This window comes from Mercenaria mercenaria, chromosome 1 (assembly GCF_021730395.1).
Source record: "Mercenaria mercenaria strain notata chromosome 1, MADL_Memer_1, whole genome shotgun sequence".
Classification (NCBI taxonomy): Eukaryota; Metazoa; Mollusca; class Bivalvia; order Venerida; family Veneridae; genus Mercenaria; species Mercenaria mercenaria.
In genome coordinates, this window is record NC_069361.1 from 98,138,956 (window position 1) to 98,161,091 (window position 22,136).

The 22,136-nt window shown below is 37.0% G+C and overlaps 1 protein-coding gene across 1 annotated transcript; it reads left to right on the forward strand.

Moving 5' to 3' along the window:
• The first annotated feature begins 58 nt into the window (after window positions 1-58).
• LOC123529320 (saccharopine dehydrogenase-like oxidoreductase) lies at window positions 59-22,028 on the forward strand. Its single transcript, XM_053518188.1, has 11 exons — window positions 59-363; window positions 3,559-3,665; window positions 3,903-3,983; window positions 7,038-7,167; window positions 7,765-7,814; window positions 7,993-8,123; window positions 11,243-11,357; window positions 13,701-13,820; window positions 15,793-15,849; window positions 16,580-16,785; window positions 18,224-22,028. The coding sequence occupies exons 1-11, from the start codon at window positions 186-188 to the stop codon at window positions 18,330-18,332; spliced, it is 1,284 nt and encodes a 427-aa protein (XP_053374163.1). The 5' UTR covers window positions 59-185; the 3' UTR covers window positions 18,333-22,028.
• The last annotated feature ends 108 nt before the right edge of the window (window positions 22,029-22,136 follow it).

The window sequence follows — 22,136 nt, forward strand, 5'->3', positions numbered from 1 at the left end:
TTTATTTTAGGACAACATTTTGATATCCAATATTATTTCTATATTTTTCGTTGCTTTGAGCTACACATCTGTCAGACGTCTCAGCAGATTACACGTCTCTGCATCTGACTCATTAGTTATAGGTAGTCCAGGTTAATTTATGCACAATTTTCTATCATTATCCACGTTGAATTTAAAAAGAAGAGATGTCGGAAGAAAGAATAGACTTCGTTGTACTTGGTGCCAGTGGATTTACTGGACAGTTTGTAGTGGATGAAGTTGCCAGAGTGATAGAAGAGGAAGGAGGAAATCTCAAAATGGCTGTTGCAGGCAGGTCGATGGAAAAACTGCAGAAAGTTCTTTCAGAGTCATCACAGAGGACAGGTATACATTGCACTTGGTAGTATGCATGCATAGGTCTTGCAAGCAGCATGCTAACTATTTTCAATAAAGGCATGTCGGTAAACTGAAGGCAGTGGTTAGAGAACCGGAATCGGTTCCCTAGACAGCGAACTTACTCGTCCAGAACCAGTTCTCTAGTAAAAAGTACCGTGCATAGGCTAGGGAACTGGAATTTTATTTCTATGCATAAAGCTGCCGAAATTCAATTTGTTCCTTTTGGTAAGTATTAAGATAATAATGTGCATGATACTTACCAAAAGAAACAAAGTAAATTTCAGCAGCTTTATGCATAGAAATAAAATTCCGGTTCCCTAGCCTATGAACGGTACTACTGCTAATTTTTAATATTCGCACAACGGTCATGCCAATAATGTTCCTTACTTGCACAGTCATCATACGCAATTTTAGGGCCAGGTTCTCGCTCTTGTAACATACATTGTGTCCAGGGATCCGCAAAAATTTTATGCTCCATTGCGCTGTTTACTCTTTCAGGGCTTTCAGTTACTTGTTAAAAGATTGGTTCCAAATCATTCAGGCATTTGCATGCGCGCTTACAAAGCAAACAGTAGGTATGTCGAGCATCTACATTGTATGATTAGTCATTATGGCCGACAGTGAAATTTTCTCTTCTATATTTTATATACTGTTTTAGATTAAGGGCATATTAGAATCGAAATAATTTATAGCGTAAGTGTGTTTTAACACTATTTATACACTCGGGCGGTAATACGTCGTTCAAATATTTTCACTCGGGCTGTGCCCTCGTGAAATTATTATGCCCGACGTATAACCACCCATCGTGCATAAATAGTGTTAAAGCACTCTTTCTATAAATTATTTCTTAAATAATAAGTTAAATTGAAAAACGAGTACATGTATGTGCAGTGTTGCCCATTCTTTTGATGTTTTAATTTCTATTTATTGTCCATTGTTTTTTAATTTCTGAAATAATGACTGTGATATATCTGATCTTATTTTGCAATACCACCATAAACAGTAAAGTGTTTTGTTCAAAATTAGCTGACGTGTGTTCTGTAAATTAGCTTCGCAGAATTTTCTGATGCTCAGAATAAGCTGAAATGATTGTTCAACACTTTAGACTTTTTGCGACACAAATGAGATAATTAAATTATCTTATCAGTTTGGTAAACATACATTTTAAACACCAGGGTAAAAGTATAAAAGGCAGACAAGCTCAGAAAATGTCTACTTTTCAGCTGAACACAGTGCTGTGAACAACAGAAAACTGATACATTTTTTCTAAATATCTCTACTTTTATTGAACTTTATTTTTTGAAATTTGGAACATATGTTCTCTAGTATGACAGAATTCAGTGTGTAAAATTTTGTAAATTTTTATCAAGTAATTACTGCCTTTCTGAAAAAAAGTTTTTTGTTGTCTGCTAGAAATTCAAATTTACCTCTACTTGCTATAGCCAGCCCACATAAAGGTTATGACCTCCCTTTCAGCCAATAACAGAATAGGGAAGTTTACATGAGTAACATCTTTATCTGACAGATGGCGGGAGATGAAAAAATAACTCCATTTAGCATTTAGATAAAGAAAAGAAATAAAATCTTCTGCTTTTTCTATAAACAAGCTAGATTATTCCATAAATGATAATTCACTTTCTGATTTAACCTTCAAAATGTTGAGCACATATTATATCACATTGTTCACATATTCTACATTTGTTCCATTCAATTATCAAGAGTTATAATCCCCAGCATCCCTGTATTGCACACATTACAGTAATTAGCTACGCCACCTGAAAGCTGTAGATAAAAGTGATTTATATCTAGTTCCCAAAACATTGGTTGACCCATTAGGTTAGAAGGTAATTTGACTTCCTTCAGTGTTGACCTACTTCAAACAAATGAACAGTAACTGTATAATTTGAAACTGTTACAGTTAAAATATATAGCTCTTACAACCAGATGAGTATTTTTGGTATACTGAAATAAGTACTAGTAAAATTAGCAGGTCCGATTGCTCTGAGTACCCTACTTTATAAAATGGGGGTATTCTGGTCACTGTGATAAGCTGAACTAAAACATTCCTAGGATATTTAGTCACCAGGTGTATGTTTTTAGTGCAGTTTGTTAGTATTTACATGCATATTAAATATGGATATCAGAGCCAGTAGTTTCAAAATTCAATTTCTGGGAGATGTAAAAACAAATATTCAAACATTCATTATGCAATACACATACTGACATATATTGTTATAACTCGGAGAGATTCAAAAATTCTATGGAATATGTTTCAAAGAATTGTGTAAGTAAGCAAAAATATTTCCACATTTTAATATTTATTACATGAAATGCTAATTCCTGTGTACCATTGCTCTGATACTGATACAAAAGCGAAGTTAAGTTTAAACTTCTTAACTTCATCCAGTCATGTAAATTATTAGTATTTCAACAATGGAAAATATTTGTAGATACCCTTGTAGATACATAGGCTTTTTAATTTGTAGATGGGTATTTACTACAATTTATTCAGATCTGAAAAATATACAAAAGCACACGTGGCTCTGTTTACTAGAGATAAAGTTTCAGTGTTATCACCCATCATCTGTCAGATAAGCCCAGCCTACTCTCTAAATATGCTTAATGGCTTTACCACCGCAATATCAGCCAGGTAGGACCCGGCGTTTAAGCTGTAATATAAAATTTACATGTATCTGTGACTTATTTATGTATGATTGTTTAGATACTTCTTTCAATTATTTTTTTATTGTGATATCTGGCTGATTATTTTTCAGAAAAAAAGTATGGAAAATATGTCTGGCACTGCCAGACTTTTTAGATTAATAAATGAGCAAATATTGCTAAATCTTTTCCCTTAAGGTTTATGCTGGAGGGTGTAAAACATTCTGGTTTGATTATGTTATTTATTCTAAAACCAGAGTAAAGATTTATAAGATTATTATTAAAAGTATTCAAAGAATGTAAATTGTATATAGCAGAAAAAGTAGTGTTGTGCCTTAGTTTTAATTTATTCCTGTATCCTACTTTTGTTCTGAGTAAATTTACATGAAAGAATTAGATATAAATACATACACTTTAGCATTTACATTAATTTAGGCAGTGATTTAGAAAATAAATTATAATTCAACTTTTAATAGAGCTTTAAGCAGTATACTTGTATTATTATTTGATTTATATTTGTAGGTTTAAATCTAGAAGAGAAGCCTATCATTATTTGTGATGTGACCAGTGAAGAGTCATTAGCAGAGATGAGTAAGCAAGCCAAAGTTGTTCTCAACTGTGTTGGCCCTGTAAGTATTGAGCAAGATTTTAACATAATATTAGACTGCAATTTGCATTACGTAGATGTTCTATATGACAATTCACAGGCTTTGAGGCATTTCATAGAATTACACAGTTGAATGTGATCTTCTTTACATTTAATCCTATTAGTTTATTTATTGCTCATACTTTACTTTATGCACTTTCATCACAGAAATTACCAGTCTAGAAATAAAAGCAGTATACTGAGTGTGTTTTGTTTTCAGTATCGGTTTTATGGTGAACAAGTTGTAAAAGCCTGCATTGAGAATGGTGCCCATCATTTAGATATTAGTGGGGAACCACAGGTCAGTATAGTTCATATAGATATTTGTTGAGAACCACAGGTCAGTGTAGGTCACATAGATACTTGCTGAGAACCATAGGTCAGTGCAAGTCACATAGATACTTGCTGAGAACCACAGGTCAGTGCAGGTCACATAGATACTTGCTGAGAACCACAGGTCAGTGTGGGTCACATAAATAATTGCTGAGAACCACAGGTCGGTGGAGGTCACATAGATACTTGCTGAGAACCACAGGTCAGTGTAGGTCACATAGATACTTGCTGAGAACCACAGGTCAGTGTGGGTCACATAGATACTTGCTGAGAACCACAGGTCAGTGTGGGTCACATAGATACTTGCTGAGAACCACAGGTCAGTGTGGGTCACATAGATACTTGTTGAGAACCACAGGTCGGTGGAGGTCACATAGATACTTGCTGAGAACCACAGGTCAGTGCAGGTCACATAGATACTTGCTGAGAACCACAGGTCAGTGCGGGTCACATAGATGCTTGCTGAGAACCACAGGTCAGTGCGGGTCAGATAGATACTTGCTGAGAACCTAAGGTCAGTGTGGGTCACATAGATACTTGCTGAGAACCACAAGTCAGTGCGGGTCACAGATACTTGCTGAGAACCACAGGTCAGTGTAGGTCACATAGATACTTGCTGAGAACCACAGGTCAGTGCAGGTCACATAGATACTTGCTGAGAACCACAGGTCATGTGCAGGTCACATAGATACTTGCTGAGAACCACAGGTCAGTGTAGGTCACATAGATACTTGCTGAGAACCACAGGTCAGTGCAGGTCACATAGATACTTGCTGAGAACCACAGGTCAGTGTGGGTCACATAGATACTTGCTGAGAACCACAGGTCAGTGCAGGTCATATAGATACTTGCTGAGAACCACAGGTCAGTGCAGGTCATATAAATCTTGCTGAGAACCACAGGTCAGTGTTGGTCACATAGACACTTGCTGAGAACCACAGGTCAGTGCAGGTCACGTAGACACTTGCTGAGAACCACAGGTCAGTGTTGGTCACATAGACACTTGCTGAGAACCACAGGTCAGTGTAGGTCACATAGACACTTGCTGAGAACCACAGGTCAGTGTAGGTCACATAGACACTTGCTGAGAACCACAGGTCAGTGCAGGTCACATAGACACTTGCTGAGAACCACAGGTCAGTGTAGGTCACATAGATACTTGCTGAGAACCACAGGTCAGTGTAGGTCACATAGATACTTGCTGAGAACCACAGGTCAGTGTAGGTCACATAGATACTTGCTGAGAACCACAGGTCATGTGCAGATCACATAGATACTTGCTGAGAACCACAGGTCAGTGTAGGTCACATAGATACTTGCTGAGAACCACAGGTCAGTGTAGGTCACATAGATACTTGCTGAGAACCACAGGTCATGTGCAGGTCACATAGATACTTACTGAGAACCACAGGTCATGTGCAGGTCACATAGATACTTGCTGAGAACCACAGGTCATGTGTAGGTCACATAGATACTTACTGAGAACCACAGGTCAGTGTAGGTCACATAGATACATGCTGAGAACCACAGGTCATGTGTAGGTCACATAGATACTTGCTGAGAACCACAGGTCAGTGCAGGTCACATAGATACTTGCTGAGAACCACAGGTCAGTGCAGGTCACATAGATACTTGCTGAGAACCACAGGTCATGTGCAGGTCACATAGATACTTGCTGAGAACCACAGGTCAGTGCAGGTCACATAGATATTTGCTGAGAACCACAGGTCAGTGTAGGTCATATAGATACTTACTGAGAACCACAGGTCATGTGTAGGTCATATAGATATTTGCTGAGAACCACAGGTCAGTGCAGGTCACATAGATACTTGCTGAGAACCACAGGTCAGTGTGGGTCACATAGATACTTGCTGAGAACCACAGGTCAGTGTAGGTCATATAGATACTTACTGAGAACCACAGGTCATGTGTAGGTCATATAGATATTTGCTGAGAACCACAGGTCATGTGTAGGTCACATAGATATTTGCTGAGAACCACAGGTCAGTGCAGGTCACATAGATACTTACTGAGAACCACAGGTCATGTGTAGGTCACATAGATACTTGCTGAGAACCACAGGTCAGTGCAGGTCACATAGATACTTGCTGAGAACCACAGGTCAGTGCAGGTCACATAGATACTTGCTGAGAACCACAGGTCAGTGTGGGTCATATAGATACTTGCTGAGAACCACAGGTCAGTGTGGGTCACATAGATACTTGCTGAGAACCACAGGTCAGTGTGGGTCACATAGATACTTGCTGAGAACCACAGGTCAGTGTGGGTCACATAGATACTTGCTGAGAACCACAGGTCAGTGTCGGTCACATAGATACTTGCTGAGAACCACAGGTCAGTGTCATTCACATAGATACTTGCTGAGAACCACAGGTCAGTGTAGGTCACATAGATATTTATTACATGATTACAATGAAAAGGCTTAATATGGTCATTCTAGTTAATCTATAAAATGATACCAGCATGCATGTTGTTTGGCAGTAAGGTCTGTAACGAACACTTTTATCATCTGGATTTCAGGCATATTGCAAGGTCAGTGTAGCCATGTTCAAGCTAGTGGAGCCATAATGACAGTTGACTATTTCTGTGTAATTTCATATTCTCATCTGTTATCTGCATTCTGTGGTTGTAAATGTAGCTTGTATGATTAATGGTTTCCATTTCAACCTTAGAATTCTGAAAAATCATACAGAGAAAACGTAACCAAACTGAAATTTCTCATTTTGGGTCTACTACCTTGATTTCTATAGCTGTGCCACCCAATGTCTGTAAGAATTCAAATGTTGAGTAGGACTATTTTTCAGGTAATGGAATTATTTTGTTGACAAGTATTTAATTTAAAATATTTTAAAGTGACAACGTAACAGAATTGTCAGTGAACATGTGTTTTCACAATGGCACTGTATTTTCATATCCTAGATCTGTTGTACTTACCTTCAGATGGTAAATATTGTAATGTATTTTTGCACATCTGTAATAATGTTATTACTCTTTATTTCAGTATCTAGAACGTATGCAGTTACTGTACAGTGGTAAGGCGAGAGAGGAGGATATATATGTTGTTGGTGCCTGTGGCTTTGACAGTGTACCCAGCGACATGGGTGTGGCCTTTCTTACAGAAAAATTTGACGGTATGTAACAAGCTGTTGAGGTATCCATGCTTGATGTTGGAAAGATAATTTGTCTGTTGAAGTGTCAGAGTCTGTTTACATTTCAGTAGCTGTTGCCAGACAATGAATGTTCTTTCCTGTAGTTTAATGTGCCAACTAGTTACAAGATGTCTGTTCTGCATCAATACAACATGTCTAGACAATGATTTGTATTCTAAATGAAGCTAGATATGAATTGTTTAGATGTTGTATATGCTGTATAGTTATTTACATGCTAGACAAGGAGCACCTGTTAATATTTTGGCAATACTTAATAATGTTTCCTTTGAAGAAATTAAAATGGGACAAGTAGATATTGCAGCTGGCATATACCGGTACTATGTACATGTAAGATTGACATTATAAAAACATCATGCATTAAATATCTTTAGGCACCATTTTGTTTTGATATTGTAACAGGGTTAACTAACATTTGTCTTCAAGAGGTCATTTTTTTTATTGGACTATAACATTATGCCTGACATAGATATTTATAAAATTGTTTCCTTTTTCAAGTTGAGTCTAAACTTGACTTATACTCTGAGTCTTTTATTTTTATCAAATGATCATCTATTTCAGGTGATCTGAATTCGGTAGAATTTTTTGTCACCCTACATCCAGGACCTGATGTAAGTTATCCGTGTTGTCTTGTATATCTTAAGATATTTTTAGTCAGTCATTCCATTCTGTTTATGTAAATGTGGAATATTTGTTATTCACTTTAGAAAATACAAATGAACGATTCATTTAGTATTTGACTTTTGTTTATTATCCCAGCATCTTAACTTATTTAGGTTATGGTTTCAGGGTCTGTCTGGGAACATCACAACATTGGAGAGTGCACTACATGGAATTGCTCATGCAGGAGAACTAAAACCTTTGAGAAAAACACTTTTCCCAACTCCCCTTCCACAGAGTCAGTACAAACTTCAGCCTAAGTAAGTGCTTTATCAGCATGAGTTAGTAGTTTATTAGGTTGCCCACATGTAGTGGGGGAGTCATAGTGATTTAGTGCTGTCTGTGTGTCAATCTGTCTGTCATAAAGTTTGCCTATGCAATTCCTTATGCTTAGATGATTTTCAGTGGAGTTATGGCCCATCTTGTTCAAATTTTATGATGTTTTGGCCACTTGTCTTATATTATTGGGTGGATTTCCACAAAACTTTACAGGAGTTATCAGTGCCAAGCCTCATTGTGCATATTTTTGGCATTTTTCGGGTCAGTGATTTTCAGCAGTGTTATTGCTCTTGATTTGTCAAATTTTATGATGTTTCGGCCACTTCTCTTATATTAATGTGCAGATTTCCACCAAACCTTTCAGGAGTGATTATGCATATCATTGGTGTGTTCTGGTTCAGTGATGTTTAGGGGAGTTATGGCTCTTTATTTGTCAAAGGTTATGATATTTTGATAACTTCTCTAGCACAGTTGGGCAGATTTCCACCAAACCTTACAGGAGTTATCAGTACCAAGCCTAGTTATACATATCATCGACATGTTCAGGTTCAGTGATTTTCAGCAGAGTTATAGCCCTTAATTTGTCATATTTTCCAGTGCTTGCACTACTTGCTGCATACAATTAGGCTGAATTTCACCAAACCTCATGAGTGATTAGTATAAAGCCTAGTTGTGCATATTATTGTCGTGTTCTGATTAAATTCTTTGCTCTGTGCTTCTCCTATACCACTAATTAGAATTCCAAACTTCACAGGAGTTACCACTGCCAAGCCTAGTTGTGTAAATCATTGGAATGTTATGGTTCACTGATTTTCCTTGGAGTTATGGCCCTTAATTTGTGGCATTTTGCAATTGTTGCATGATAATTGGTGGAAGATGTATGTTGTTTTTTTTTTGTGAAAAACAATCTCTAGAACAATTTGTTTCAGCTCGATTGTAATCAAAGCTTCAAGGTTATTTGAACCACATTGTATTGTTAGAACCTCAATGAAAATAAGTGTTTGCTCTTTATTGTGTTATCTCTTGTATTGGGAGCATGCTATGGTTTTCTGGTGCATAGTTTAATATCTATTGACTTTTATTATTTTATTCTTTAGTGTGAATCATGTTTTTTTGTCTGTTATTCAACAGTGCAACATTTTACACAATGTTAGATAAATTCTGCATGATATCCATATGTCATATAAAACAGGTTGAGCAAGGATGCAATACAAGAATATTAGGGCCAGTGTGAAAAAATCAGGGGCAGTGTGTGAAAACAGGACACTATGGGATTCAGGCATTTTTAGCTCACCTGTCACAAATTGACAAGGTGCGCGGTGTCCGTCGTCCGTCCGTCCGTAAACTTTTGCTTGTGACCACTCTTGAGGTCACATTTTTCATGGGATCTTTATGAAAGTTGGTCAGAATGTTCATCTTGATGATATCTAGGTCAAGTTCGAAACTGGGTCACGTGCCATCTAAAACTAGGTCAGTAGGTTTAAAAATAGAAAAACATTGTGACCTCTCTAGAGGCCATACTTGTGAATGGATCTCCATAAAAGTTGGTCAGAATGTTCACCTTGATGATATCTAGGTCAGATTTGAAACTGGGTCACGTGCCTTAAAAAACTAGGTCAGTAGGTCAAATAATAAAAAAAACCTTGTGACCTCTCTAGAGGCCATATATTTCACAAGATCATCATGAAAATTGGTCAGAATGTTCACCTTGATGATATCTAGGTCAAGTTTGAAACTGGGTCACGTGCCGTCAAAAACTAGGTCAGTAGATCTAAAAATAGAAAAACCTTGTGACCTCTCTGGAGGCCATATATTTCACAAGATCTTCATGAAAATTGGTCAGAACATTCACCTTGATGATATCTAAGTCAAGTTCGAAACTGGGTGACGTGCCATCAAAAACTAGGTCAGTAGGTCAAATAATAGAAAACCTTGTGACCTCTCTAAAGGCCATATTTTTCATGGGATCTGTATGAAAGTTGGTTTAAATGTTCATCTTGATGATATCTAGGTCAAGTTCGAAACTGGGTCACGTGCGGTCAAAAACTAGGTCAGTAGGTCTAAAAATAGAAAAACCTTGTGACCTCTCTAGAGGCCATATATTTCATGAGATCTTCATGAAAATTGGTCAGAGTGTTCACCTTGATGATATCTAGGTCAAGTTCGAAAGTGGGTCATGTGCCTTCAAAAACTAGGTCAGTAGGTCAAATAATAGAAAAACCTTGTGACCTCTCTAGAGGCCATATTTTTCATGGGATCTGTATGAAAGTTGGTCTGAATGTTCACCTTGATGATATCTAGGTCAAGTTTGAAAGTGGGTCACTTGCCATCAAAAACTAGGTCAGTAGGTCAAATAATAGAAAAACCTTGTGACCTCTCTAAAGGCCATATTTTTCATGGGATCTGTATGAAAATTGGTCTGAATGTTCATCTTGATGATATCTAGGTCAGGTTTGAAACTGGGTCAGCTGCTATCAAAAACTAGGTCAGTAGGTCTAAAATTATTAAAATATTTTGACCTCTCTAGAGGCCATATTTTTCAATGGATCTTCATGAAAATTTATCTGAATGTTCACCTTGATGATATCTAAATCAGGTTCGAAAGTGGGTCACGTGTGGTCAAAAACTAGGCCAGTAGGTATAGAAATAGAAAAACCTTGTGATCTCTCTAGAGGCCATATTTTTCATGAGATCTTCATGAAAATTAGTGAGAATATTCACCTTGATGATATCTAGGTAAAGTTCAAAACAGGGTCACGTACCTTCGAAAACTAGGTCAATAGGTCAAATAATAGAAAAACCTTGTGACCTCTCTAGAGACCATATTTTTCAATGGATCTTCATGAAAATTGGTCAGAATTTTTATCTTGATAATGTCTAGGTCAAGTTCAAAACTGGGTCACATGAGCTCAAGAACTAGGTCACTATGTCAAATAATAGAAAAAACGACGAAGAACATGCTCAAAGTTCACAGCATATTGACAGATTTTAAAATTTACATTATTCAGTTGGTTTTCGACCATTTATGTCACTTAGTGAAGTAGGCAATGTATGTACCTGTAGATGATGAAGTAGTATTCTGATATTTGTCCTATTTCAGATCTGCTGGTTTCAACAAGGACATTGGTCATTGGTGCTTGAACTTCCCCGGCAGTGATAGAGCCATAGTTAACAGAAGTGTCAGATTTGATTATGAGGTCAACCAAAAAAGACCTGTATGTATATGCAGTACATATATAGAAGTTAATTAATTTTGTTTTGAAAATACATTTGATATTTGATTCTATCCAGTGTTTTGAATTTCTTTTCTTGGTACAAAGTTATATTGTTATTTCTTTAAAGGCATTTTTTGCTGTATATAATCAGTTTTTCATAAGCGTGTGCATGAGGCCTCTGTGACCGTTTTTATGCCCCCGGCATCTACTGATGCGGGAGGCATATAGTGATTGTCCTGTCCGTTAGTCCGTACGTACGAGGTTTACCAAATGGGACGGTTTCGTCTAGCATGAATACCCCTTACTAGAATGACTTGATACTAATGCAGATGTAAACTGTGACCATTCCTCATCTTCAGACATCATCTGACCTCAGTTTGAACTTGACCTTCTTGACCTCATTTTGGACTTAGGTTGCTTTCTTTGGGCCATCCCTTGGTTAAACATGGGACCATTTCGTCTAGCATCAATACCACTTACAAGAATGAATTGATACTAATACAGATGTAACCTGTGACCATTCCTCATCTTCAAACATCACCTGACCTCAGTTTGACCTTGACCTCATTTTGGACTTAGGTTGCTTTATATGGGCCATCTCTTGGTTAACCAAATGTGACCGTTTCTTCTAGCATCAATATCGCTTACAAGAATGAATTGATACTAATACAGATGTAACCTGTGACCATTCCTCATCTTCAAACATCACCTGACCTCAGTTTGACCTTGACCTCATTTTGGACTTAGGTTGTTTTGTATCAAGGATGCCACTGGGGGCATCAAGCGTTTATTGAATGCAGCTCCTTGTTTTTACTTAAAATTACTTTACCCTCACTGATGTTGGTTTTAAAGTCTCGCTTTTAGTGTAGAATTCTTCATGTGAGGAAGTCCTCCGGATGGCCTACAGAAGGTCAGTACTTCTATCCAGGTGCCCGCCCTTGATGAAATAATACCTGGAGAGGCGTCTGGGGTCTTCCTCCTCCATAAAATGCGGGAAAAGTCACCATATTACCTAATTTGTGTTGGTGTGATGTTAAACCCAACAAAATAAATAAATAAGGAAACATATGCCTGTTAAATATGACATATTATTGAATCACCTTTGGATGGTTGGAGAGCAGAATGCAGCCTCCATAAAAGTGGTCTGCTTTCTCACTTGAGCAGTTCTTAGGAAATGTTACTAGACTTGGTCAGAATGTTTATGGACATAATATATCAGCAAAGTTCAATGACCAGCTGACTCATTTCTGTAGCTCTGGAGTTATTGCCCTTGAATTTCTCTAAATTGCAAAATTTGACAATGCCAGCTCTCTAACTTGAGTAGTTCTGCCCCAGACTTAGAATGTGTATGGGCATAATGTCTTGAGAAGCCAAGTTTGATAACTAGCTGGCTTGTCTCTGTCGCTCTTGAGTAATAGACCTTAAATTACTTCATACAGCAAAAATTGACAGGGTCAAGTCCCTAACTTAAGCAGTCTTTATCCGATGTTTACCAAGCCAGGTTTGAATTTTATGGGCATAATACCTGGCGGAGTTTAGTAATCAGCTGGATAGTTCCAGTCACTCGTGAGTTGTGAAGAACTTAAGCAATTTGTATCCAGTGTTCACCAAATTTAGTCTTGTGTGTTTCGGAACATAATATCTTGGCCAAGACCAATAACCAGTGATATAGTCTGTTGCTCTGGTGTTATCACCCTTTAATTACTCAAAGTTGAGAAAATTCAATGTCCAGTCAATTTCCATAGTGTTTTTCCTTTGTACTGAACCAGCGTAAAACAGAGTTACCATCTCTGTGAAAAATAGGCAGGTTTGATAACTAGTAAGACTGGCTTACTGAGAGACTGTTTTCTTAAATCACAACTATACTTGTGTAAACTATGTATCTCAATAAAATCTAGATCCAGTTTGATTATTAGTCAGTTTGGTAACTATCTCAGAACTCAGCCTTTGATTGGTCTAAATTGAGAAAAGTTACAACTCCTCTGCACAATATGTTGAGTATTTTAAAGGTCAAAAGTAACTTGCTGTTATTGGTATTGTGAGCAGTTGGCATTCATGAATAGCTTAAAACTTCCGAATGGAGTCACATGTTCATATTAATTTTTTTAAGATGAAAGGAATATTTCTGATATGCAAAAATGGAAATGATTTAAATAACCTTCATATATTATATCTAAAATATAGCTGAATTTAGCCAAGAACTTAGTGAGTGTACTTTATTTCTTCCAATAAATTTATGTCTTTCATGTTTAATATAGTGCATGCCTTCCAAAACTTATATACATTACGCTTTGTATAGGAGATAATGGCTACTTTTGCAGCTAAATATATTGTTTATTCCAGTTTCAAGTTGGTGCATACATTCAGCTGCCCAGTTTTTTCTACATGGTGCTGACAGTTATTTTTGGTTTTATCATTGGACTGATGGCAAAATTCAGCATTGGTAGATCTCTTGTTCTGAAGGTATGAGTAATTATATTTTCTTGACTGCTCTAAACTGGTTTGGGTTGGTTTTCCTTTGACTGTTTTTCCTTCAGCGTTGTGCTAAACCTGGAACATTTATATGTTTGTTTGTTTTTGGTTTAATGAAGCTTTCAACAGTATTTCAGTTATGTAATGGCAAGCAGTTAACTTAACCAGTGTTCCTGGATTCTGTACCAGTACTAACCTGTTCTCCTGAATTAGATTCCAACTTCTCAACATACATTATGTCTGCTCCATACATGGGGAAGACATATTGTTTTTGCCTTTGCCGTCCGTTCATCCATCTGTCCATCCACATTGAGCTTGTCCGCTTTCCGAGGTCAAACTGCTGGCCGGATTTCGATGAAACTTCACAGGAGTGATCAGTACCAAGCCTAATTGTGCATATCACCGGCACCTTCTGCTTCGCTGATGATCCGTATTGCAGCCAACCATCGGTATCTCTAGGACTTTTGCTCCTGTCCCCTATTGACTTCTTGCCTATTACTACTATGCATTGGAGGAGACATGCGCTTTTCTACAAAAGCATCTTCTAGTTTTTTAGCTCAATTCAATTTTTTGAAAATTAATGAGCTATGTCATCACTTGACGGTTTTGTTACGCGCACGTAATTTACGATTCGTCGGTGTCTTGTCTTCGCGATGCCTGGCCTAAGTTTTGTTTTTGAGTTCAGTAGTATTTTCCAAGCAACTATCAAAGCTATGCTTTGCACTTGAATACATGTTCACTATCATGAATATTCACCTGTCTTACAGCAAGAAATATAACCATCTTGCTTTTTTGTCCAAGATTTTATTGGCCCTTTTCAACTTAGAAAAATAATCAGATAGCTTGTTAAGTTTAATGTTTTAGTCATACTTTATCTTCCACAATCTGGTCAAAGCTACTTGAGTTTGAAACTTGGAAATACTTTTCACCACATCAAAGCTGACCTGTTACATGCATAGCACACAGTCAACGTCCACTCTGTACTTTTATGCAAGATTTAATTGACCCTTTTGGACTAGAAAATCAGTTTCATGGTTAAGGTTTATAGTTAGGTCAGCTTTTATCCTAAACTATCAAAGCTATTGCTTTAAAACTTGCAACACTTGTTCACCATCATAAGTTGACCCTGTACAGCAAGAAACATAACTCCATCCTGCTTTTTGCAAGATTTATGGCCCCTTTTGGACTTAGAAAATATCAGATTTCTTGGTTAAGTTTTATGTTTAGGTCAACTTTTTTTCAAAAACTATCAAAGCTATTGCTTTGAAACTTGCAACACTTGTTCACCATCATAAGCTGACCCTGTACAGCAAGCAGCGTAACTCCATCCTGATTTTTGCAATAATTATTGCCCCTTTTGGACTTAGAAAATCATTTTCTTGGTTGAGTATTATGTTTAAGTCAACTTTTCTCATAAACTATCAAAGCTATTGCTTTAAAACTTGCAACAGTTTTTCACCATCATAAGTGGACACTGTACATCAAGAAACATAACTCTATCCTGCTTTTTGCAAGAATGATGGCCCTTTTTAGACTTAGAAAATCATGGGTAGGACAATATTTCTATTACACAAAAAAAATCAGATGAGCGTCAGCACCCGCAAGGCGGTGCTCTTGTTTATACAGATTTCAATGCTCGTCTTCAGTATTCTTAACCCTGACCTACTGATCTACTTTCTGGTTTCTGAAGTTACAGCAAAGACCACCTGTAAAAAATTTTAACAGATTTCAGTAGTTATCTTGAATAATCTTTACCATGACCTACTCGCCTAGATTTTTGTTTTTGAAGCTTCAGTAAAGATATTTGTTCAAGCAAGCAACTAAACTCAGTAGAGCGATATAGGGCCATCATGGCCCTCTTGTCCATATATGCAATGTCTCACTATAAAACATTGAAATATTCCTACATGCTGTCTCCTCTGACAGTTTCCACTGATATATACATTTGTTCTTTTTATTCCAGTATCCACAGATATTTACATTTGGTGTGTTCAAACATGGAGGACCATCAAAGAAACAGGTCAGCTTTTTAAGTTATAATTCTGTTTTTGTTATACCCCCTGTGTCCATCTGTCCATTAGCAATTTCGTGTTGGCTCTGTAACTCTTGAACCCCTTGAAGGATTGTAAAGAAACTTGGCACAAATTTTCACCACATCAAGACGACGGAGAGCACATGTTCTGGATGGCTCACTTCAAGGTCACACTTAGGGGTCAGTGTTTCGTGTCCACTCTGTAACTTTTGAACTGCTTAAAGGATTGTAAAGAAACTTGACACAAATATTTACCACGTCGAGACGACATGCAGAGCGCATGGTCAAGGTCAAGGTCACACTTAGCTAGGGGTCAAAGGTCATCGCTGTGTAACTCTTGAACTCCTTGAAGGATTACGAAGAAACTTGACACAAATGTTCACCACATCGACACCATGTGCAGAGCGCATGTTCTGGATGGCTAGCTACAAGGTCAAAGGTCACACTTAGGGGTCAAAGGTCATACATTCGGACGTATATTGCTCTGCATTGTGGTGCGCTTGTTAATGTATTATAGTCGGTTATGCTGAATGAAAAAATGTTACATTGAGCTTTTACTTACAGTAGCTAAGTAGATTTCCAATGTTATTGATTGGCAGGATACATTTCAGTTAAGGGACCAAAGTGTTGTCTATGTTTAAAAAAAAAACAGATCAAAGCTTAAATATTGTATTACTCATTCATGAGCATTTTCTACATGTATATTTTACCTTTACAGATAGAGTCCTCTGGTTTCAGTATCACTTTGATAGGTAAGGGATGGAAGGACAAGCTGACTGATGTTGATAGCCAGCATGACACCCCACCAGACAGCAAGATTACTGTGCGAGTTTCAGGCCCAGAGGCTGGCTATGTCACAACACCTATCGCAATGGTTCAGTGTGCTCTTACCCTCCTAAAGGAAGTTTCCAAGGACAAGATGAGGTAAATATTTATTTCAGTTTTATACATTTTTGACCCAGACCAGAGTTATGGCCCTTGACTTTGTCAGAAATATTCATTATGGGCCTAAAAGTTGGTGTGGCATGTATCTCAAGAAGTATGACCTAGGGTCATGAAACATAGGTATATTATTCATACTATTCAGCATGTGAAGTTGTCTTTAGCTTTTGTTTGAGATTTCACTAGGCCAGACCCGAATTATGTCCCTTTACTAATATGCATAAAGGGCCTGGAAGTTTGCATAGAATATATAATTCAGAAAGTATTTGACAGTATTATTCAACATGTGATGTTTTGCACGCAGCAGTTTGTTTGAGAATTCACTCAACGAGACAGATTTCGGGTGGTGGGGGTTGGGGGGGGGGCCGGTGGTTACATAGATTTGCCTTTATCTATACAATTGCCTATCCATTTATCAGTCCAGACATCCATTTGTGTTTGTATCAAAAATTTCTCAAAAAGTGTTTAACCTAGAGTGCTTAGAGTGGATTGTTATTGAGCCAGTGAAGTTGTGCATCTAGTTTTGTTCAGGAATTCAGTCACAACTCTGCCGAAAAACACCAAACCGGAACATGCCCATGATATGCACACCTAGGCTTGGCACTGATCACTTTTATAAAGTTTGGTGTATAGCAGTTACCCAGACAAGGTAAAATACCACAAATGAAGGGCCATAACTCTCCGCTGAAAATCACTGAACCAGAACATTTTGATGATATGTATAACTATGCTTGGCACTAATAACTTCTGTAAGGTTTGATTGAAACCCACCCAGGTATATAAATTTAATGAATCAAGGGCCATAGTTCTGCTGAAAATAATCAAACCAGAAAATGCCAAAATATGCACAGCTAGGCTTGGCAGTGATCACTGTTGTGAAGTTTGGTGTAAATCCATCCAATGGTGTCAAAGGAGTTGCATGGACAAACTTTGTGACAAATGGATGGATGGACAGACAGCACTAAAGATGTCTCCCTCACTACAAGGACAAGGACACAGGGGCCAGAATATGGAAAACTGTTTTCAATCTAAAATTTGAGATCCACTCGACCCAGAACATTATAACTTCAAAGGATGATTAGACATGCTGAGCAGATGATCACTATTGCATTTCAGCCACTAAGCCAACCATCAGTGTCTCTTTTATTTTTGCTCCGGTCTCTGACTTCTTGCCTGTTACTACTATGCTTTGGGGGAGACATGGGCTTGTCTACAAAAGCATCTTCTAGTTAGATCTGTAGTTCACATTGATACAGCCAACTTCAACTGTGAACTGACGCTCTTAGAATGTCCATTGAAGTCCATTTACTCTGATAAACTAATTGTTGTTAAGTTTCCAAGAAAAGAAAAATCAAAACCTTTTGTAAACAATATTTAATATGTTCATCCATGTATTAATATGTTTTGATATGCATTACAGCGGAGGAGTTTATACAACAGCTGCTTTATTTCGGGGTACCAGTCTGATTGACAGGCTTACCAAACACAACCTCAAGTACGAGGTCGTCACTGAACAAGGACCAATTTAGGAACCAGTCAAAAACAAGGCCCAGCATTGCAAACATGTCAAGAGAATAGACAGAATCGGGGGTTTATAAAATGTGGCATGATTTTCTGTTTGGGGTACATACCGAGACAAGAGGGTGTTTTACATAGACTTTGGTGATTATTTAGTATTGTCAGCGCTTTAGTTGCAGCAAGGTACATAACGCTGTATAAACTGTAGCGTCTATTTGTAATAAGTGAGATTATACTAATCTACATGTAAAATAAGAATTTGGACCATTTGGAAAATCAGGCTTTTCTCTGAGCAAAATATTAAAATTCTGGTTTCAGACAAGTGGTCAAGAATCATTCAAAAAAAATTTTTGAAGTACTGATTTTCAGAGATTTTTCAGAATTTTATTTTATTTTAACCTACATAGTTTAAATTTTCAATGATATACACATGGATTAGCCTGGTTTTTCTGTTTATTGAGCTTTAAGCAAACAGCATTTTTCATTGTTTACTCTTTTTAGCTCACCTGAGCACAAAGTGCTCATGTTGAGTTTTACAGATCATTGGCTGTTCATCGTCCATCTGTTATACGTCCCTCGTCAACAATTTCTTTAGGAACATCTCTTGCTATGCCAGTTTGAACCAAACTTTACAGGAATATTCCTTCTTGAAGATTCCTTCAAATCTAGGTCTTCAATGCAGCATTGAAACCAAAAGGAAAAACATGAAATTCTTCTCCCCAGAAACCACCGGCCTAATCATGAATTATTTTCGCAGGAATATTTGAATTATTTTCAGAGGAATATTTTTTGGTAACCCTCTATAAAATTCCTTCAGATCATTCTGTTTCATTTAAAAACATGGCCGCAAGGGGGCAGGACTTGTTATACGCCTGAAGGGATGTATTATGTTATACCCCCAGTGTCCCATCTGTCCATTAGCAATTTCCGGTCTGCTCTTAACTATTGAATCCTTGGAAGGATTTCAGAGAAACTTGACACAAATGTTCACCGTATCAGGAAGACGTGCAGAGCGCATGTTCTGGATGGCTCGCTTCAATTTCAAGGTTACTCTTGGGAATCAAAGGTCATATGAGTGTGTTTCGTGTCCACTTTGTAACTCTTAACCCCCTTCAATGATTTCAAAGAAATATGACACAAATGTTCACCACATCGAGATGACATTCAGAGCGCATGTTCTTGATGGTTCGCTTCAAGGTCAAGGTCACACTTGGGGGTCAATAGTCATATGAGTGTGTTTCATGTCCCTGTGTAACTCTTGAAGGATTGTAAAGAAACTTGGCACATATGTTCACCACATAATGACGACATGCAGAGTGCATGTTCTGGCATGCTTTGAAGTCAAGGTCACACTTAGGGGTCAAAGGTCATAGCTCTGTAACTCATGAACCCCATGAAGGATTTCGAAGAAACTTGACATAAATGTTCACCACATCGACATGGTATGCAGAGCTCATGTTTTGGATGGCTAGCTGCAAGGTCAAGGTTACACTTAGTGGTCAAAGGTCATACCTTCAGGCGTATATTGCTCCACATTGCGGTGCTCTTGTTTTCCCTGTAATATGGATAACTTTGAAAGTCTTCTTCTCAGAAACTGTTGACTCTGTTTCAAAATAATTTTACAGAAAGTTCCTTGGGTAACCCTCTAGCAAATTCCTCCAAAGCATTATTTCGTTAAAAAACATGGACAACAGGGACGGGACTAGTTTTCCCATATGGTTATATGGCTGGGCTGATTTCAAATTGACAGAAATTTTTCTTGGATGACCTCTGCCAAATTCCTTCAAATAATTCTCTTTCATTTAAAAAAAAACGTAGCCTCCTGGCAAGGCTTGTTTTCCCTATTTTGCTTTTTTTTCTCTTTTGAAACTGCAGGTTTGATTTCAAAATAGTTTCACAGCAGTGTTCTTTGGGCGAACCTCTGCTAAATTCCTTCATATGGCTTTGTTTTATGTAAAAACATTGTCTCAAGGGGGTGAGGCAAGTTTTCCCTGTATGGCTATTGTAAAACTTTGAAAATCTATTCATCTGAAACCGCTGGCCTGTTTTTAAGATAATTTCACAGTATTTTTCTTTGTTCCAGAAGTATTTAATCTAGCTGTGAATGTCAGGTGAGCGATCTTGGCCGTCAAGGCCCTCTTATTTCATTGGTGCATCCTTGTTCTTCTTGTCAACTTGTGCTTTCAAAGTTTTGTACATAGTGAAAAATGTATTTTTGTATCCAAATCTTATATCTTATTTATTGACCACAATGTTACTACTTACTTTTGTTTGTGTATAAATATACAAAAAAAGGAAAAAAAGTTCAATCTACATTTTTCTGTGATTTTTAATAGAAAAGATGAGAGAGTCTTGCATATTGGAATGTTTGGTGATCAAAAACTGATGCACAAAATGAGTTTGAAAAGTTTGTGTTTTATTCAGTTTATTCTATTAACAAGAGATTGTTACAGTATAGTTGTTAAGGATTGAATTAATTTTACAGGTCTGTGGTAAAAATAAAAGAAAGGAGGCTCAATTTTGTAGGGATTGCTTTATTTTCTGTTTCTTTTGAAATGTGTGGGTATTTAATATTTTTGGTCAAAGTAGAGTAGCAATTTAAACTAGGATTAAATCCAAGTATTAAATGAAATCCTTAGCAGAATACAACTAACAGTGTTAAGCTAGCAAACAGACTGTATTCATAAGTTATTTTCCTGTTTCAATATACCTCCACAAAGTTTTTGGGGGAAATAAAGGAGTGAGCTTGTCGGTCAGTCAGTTGGCTCATGATTTCCAGACAATAACTCCTGAAAGGCTTGGCAGATTTTAAGAAATTTTGGTACACAGGTGTAACATAATAAAATACAGGTCAAGTTCGCCTTTGCCTACAAACCACCGATTTTTTACATAGTTATGGCTTCTTTCCAACTTAAAATTTGCCATACTTCTGTGACAAGGCCGTATTGTTCGGCTATTATTCGCCACTCCTGTTACAGTTCTAGTTTATGATAAGACCAGTATTTGATTACGTCTTTGACCTTGGGACATATCAGTTTTGAAATATTTGTATGTGAGAGTCTTATGAAATGTTGGATTCAAAATGTTATACTGACTTTCTTACAGCTGTGATTTTATTGGAAGTAACTTATTTATGCATAAAATAACCAATGTATATAAGCATGAGCATTGCCACATTTTGCTTTATTTATGCTAGCTATGTATACTTTTACTGTGTAGTCGAGTGAATAAAACTGACAAAATTTAAGGCTATGACAAGGAATTAAGTTATCATAAGAACTATGTATACTGTATATCATGGCTATAAAATATCATAACAGTGTACAGTGTAGGTCATGAGAAAATGTTGTCAAGAAAACTATGTATACTGTTTGTCATGGCTATGGAATAAGTTATCAAATATGTAGAAGATAAGGAAAAAAAAACACATGTTCAGCTTGTAAGTCAGTAGTCAACCCTGAGAAGCAGCAAAAATATTCGAACATTTTGGCGACCTTAATGTTATTTTTACTGAATTGTATTATTTATTTCACCATGTCTGCAAATTTTACAAGTATTTGTTTAGGAAATTACTTCTATTATTTTTGCATAACTATTATGTTTTATTTTGTTGCATTCAATTTATTTAATGTTACCTTTGCATTTTTTATTACTTTTTAAGGCTTTAGTTGTATACATTATTATGATAATAAAATGATGAAACTGAACTGCAGTCAAATCTTGTTACTATTAGAATTCTTACCTGCAGGTACATAGAGGATAGTTGTGTGTTTCAGTGTAAGATCAATATATCTTAACCAAAGTTACAATATTTT

Coding starts and splice junctions, on each gene's coding strand:
- LOC123529320 (XM_053518188.1), top strand. CDS start 186: ATGTCGGAAGAAAGAATAGACTTCGTTGTACTTGGTGCCAGTGGATTT. Junction 7,815..7,992: donor CCCTACATCCAGGACCTGAT/GTAAGTTATCCG, acceptor TTATGGTTTCAG/GGTCTGTCTGGGAACATCAC. Junction 11,358..13,700: donor AGGTCAACCAAAAAAGACCT/GTATGTATATGC, acceptor TGTTTATTCCAG/TTTCAAGTTGGTGCATACAT.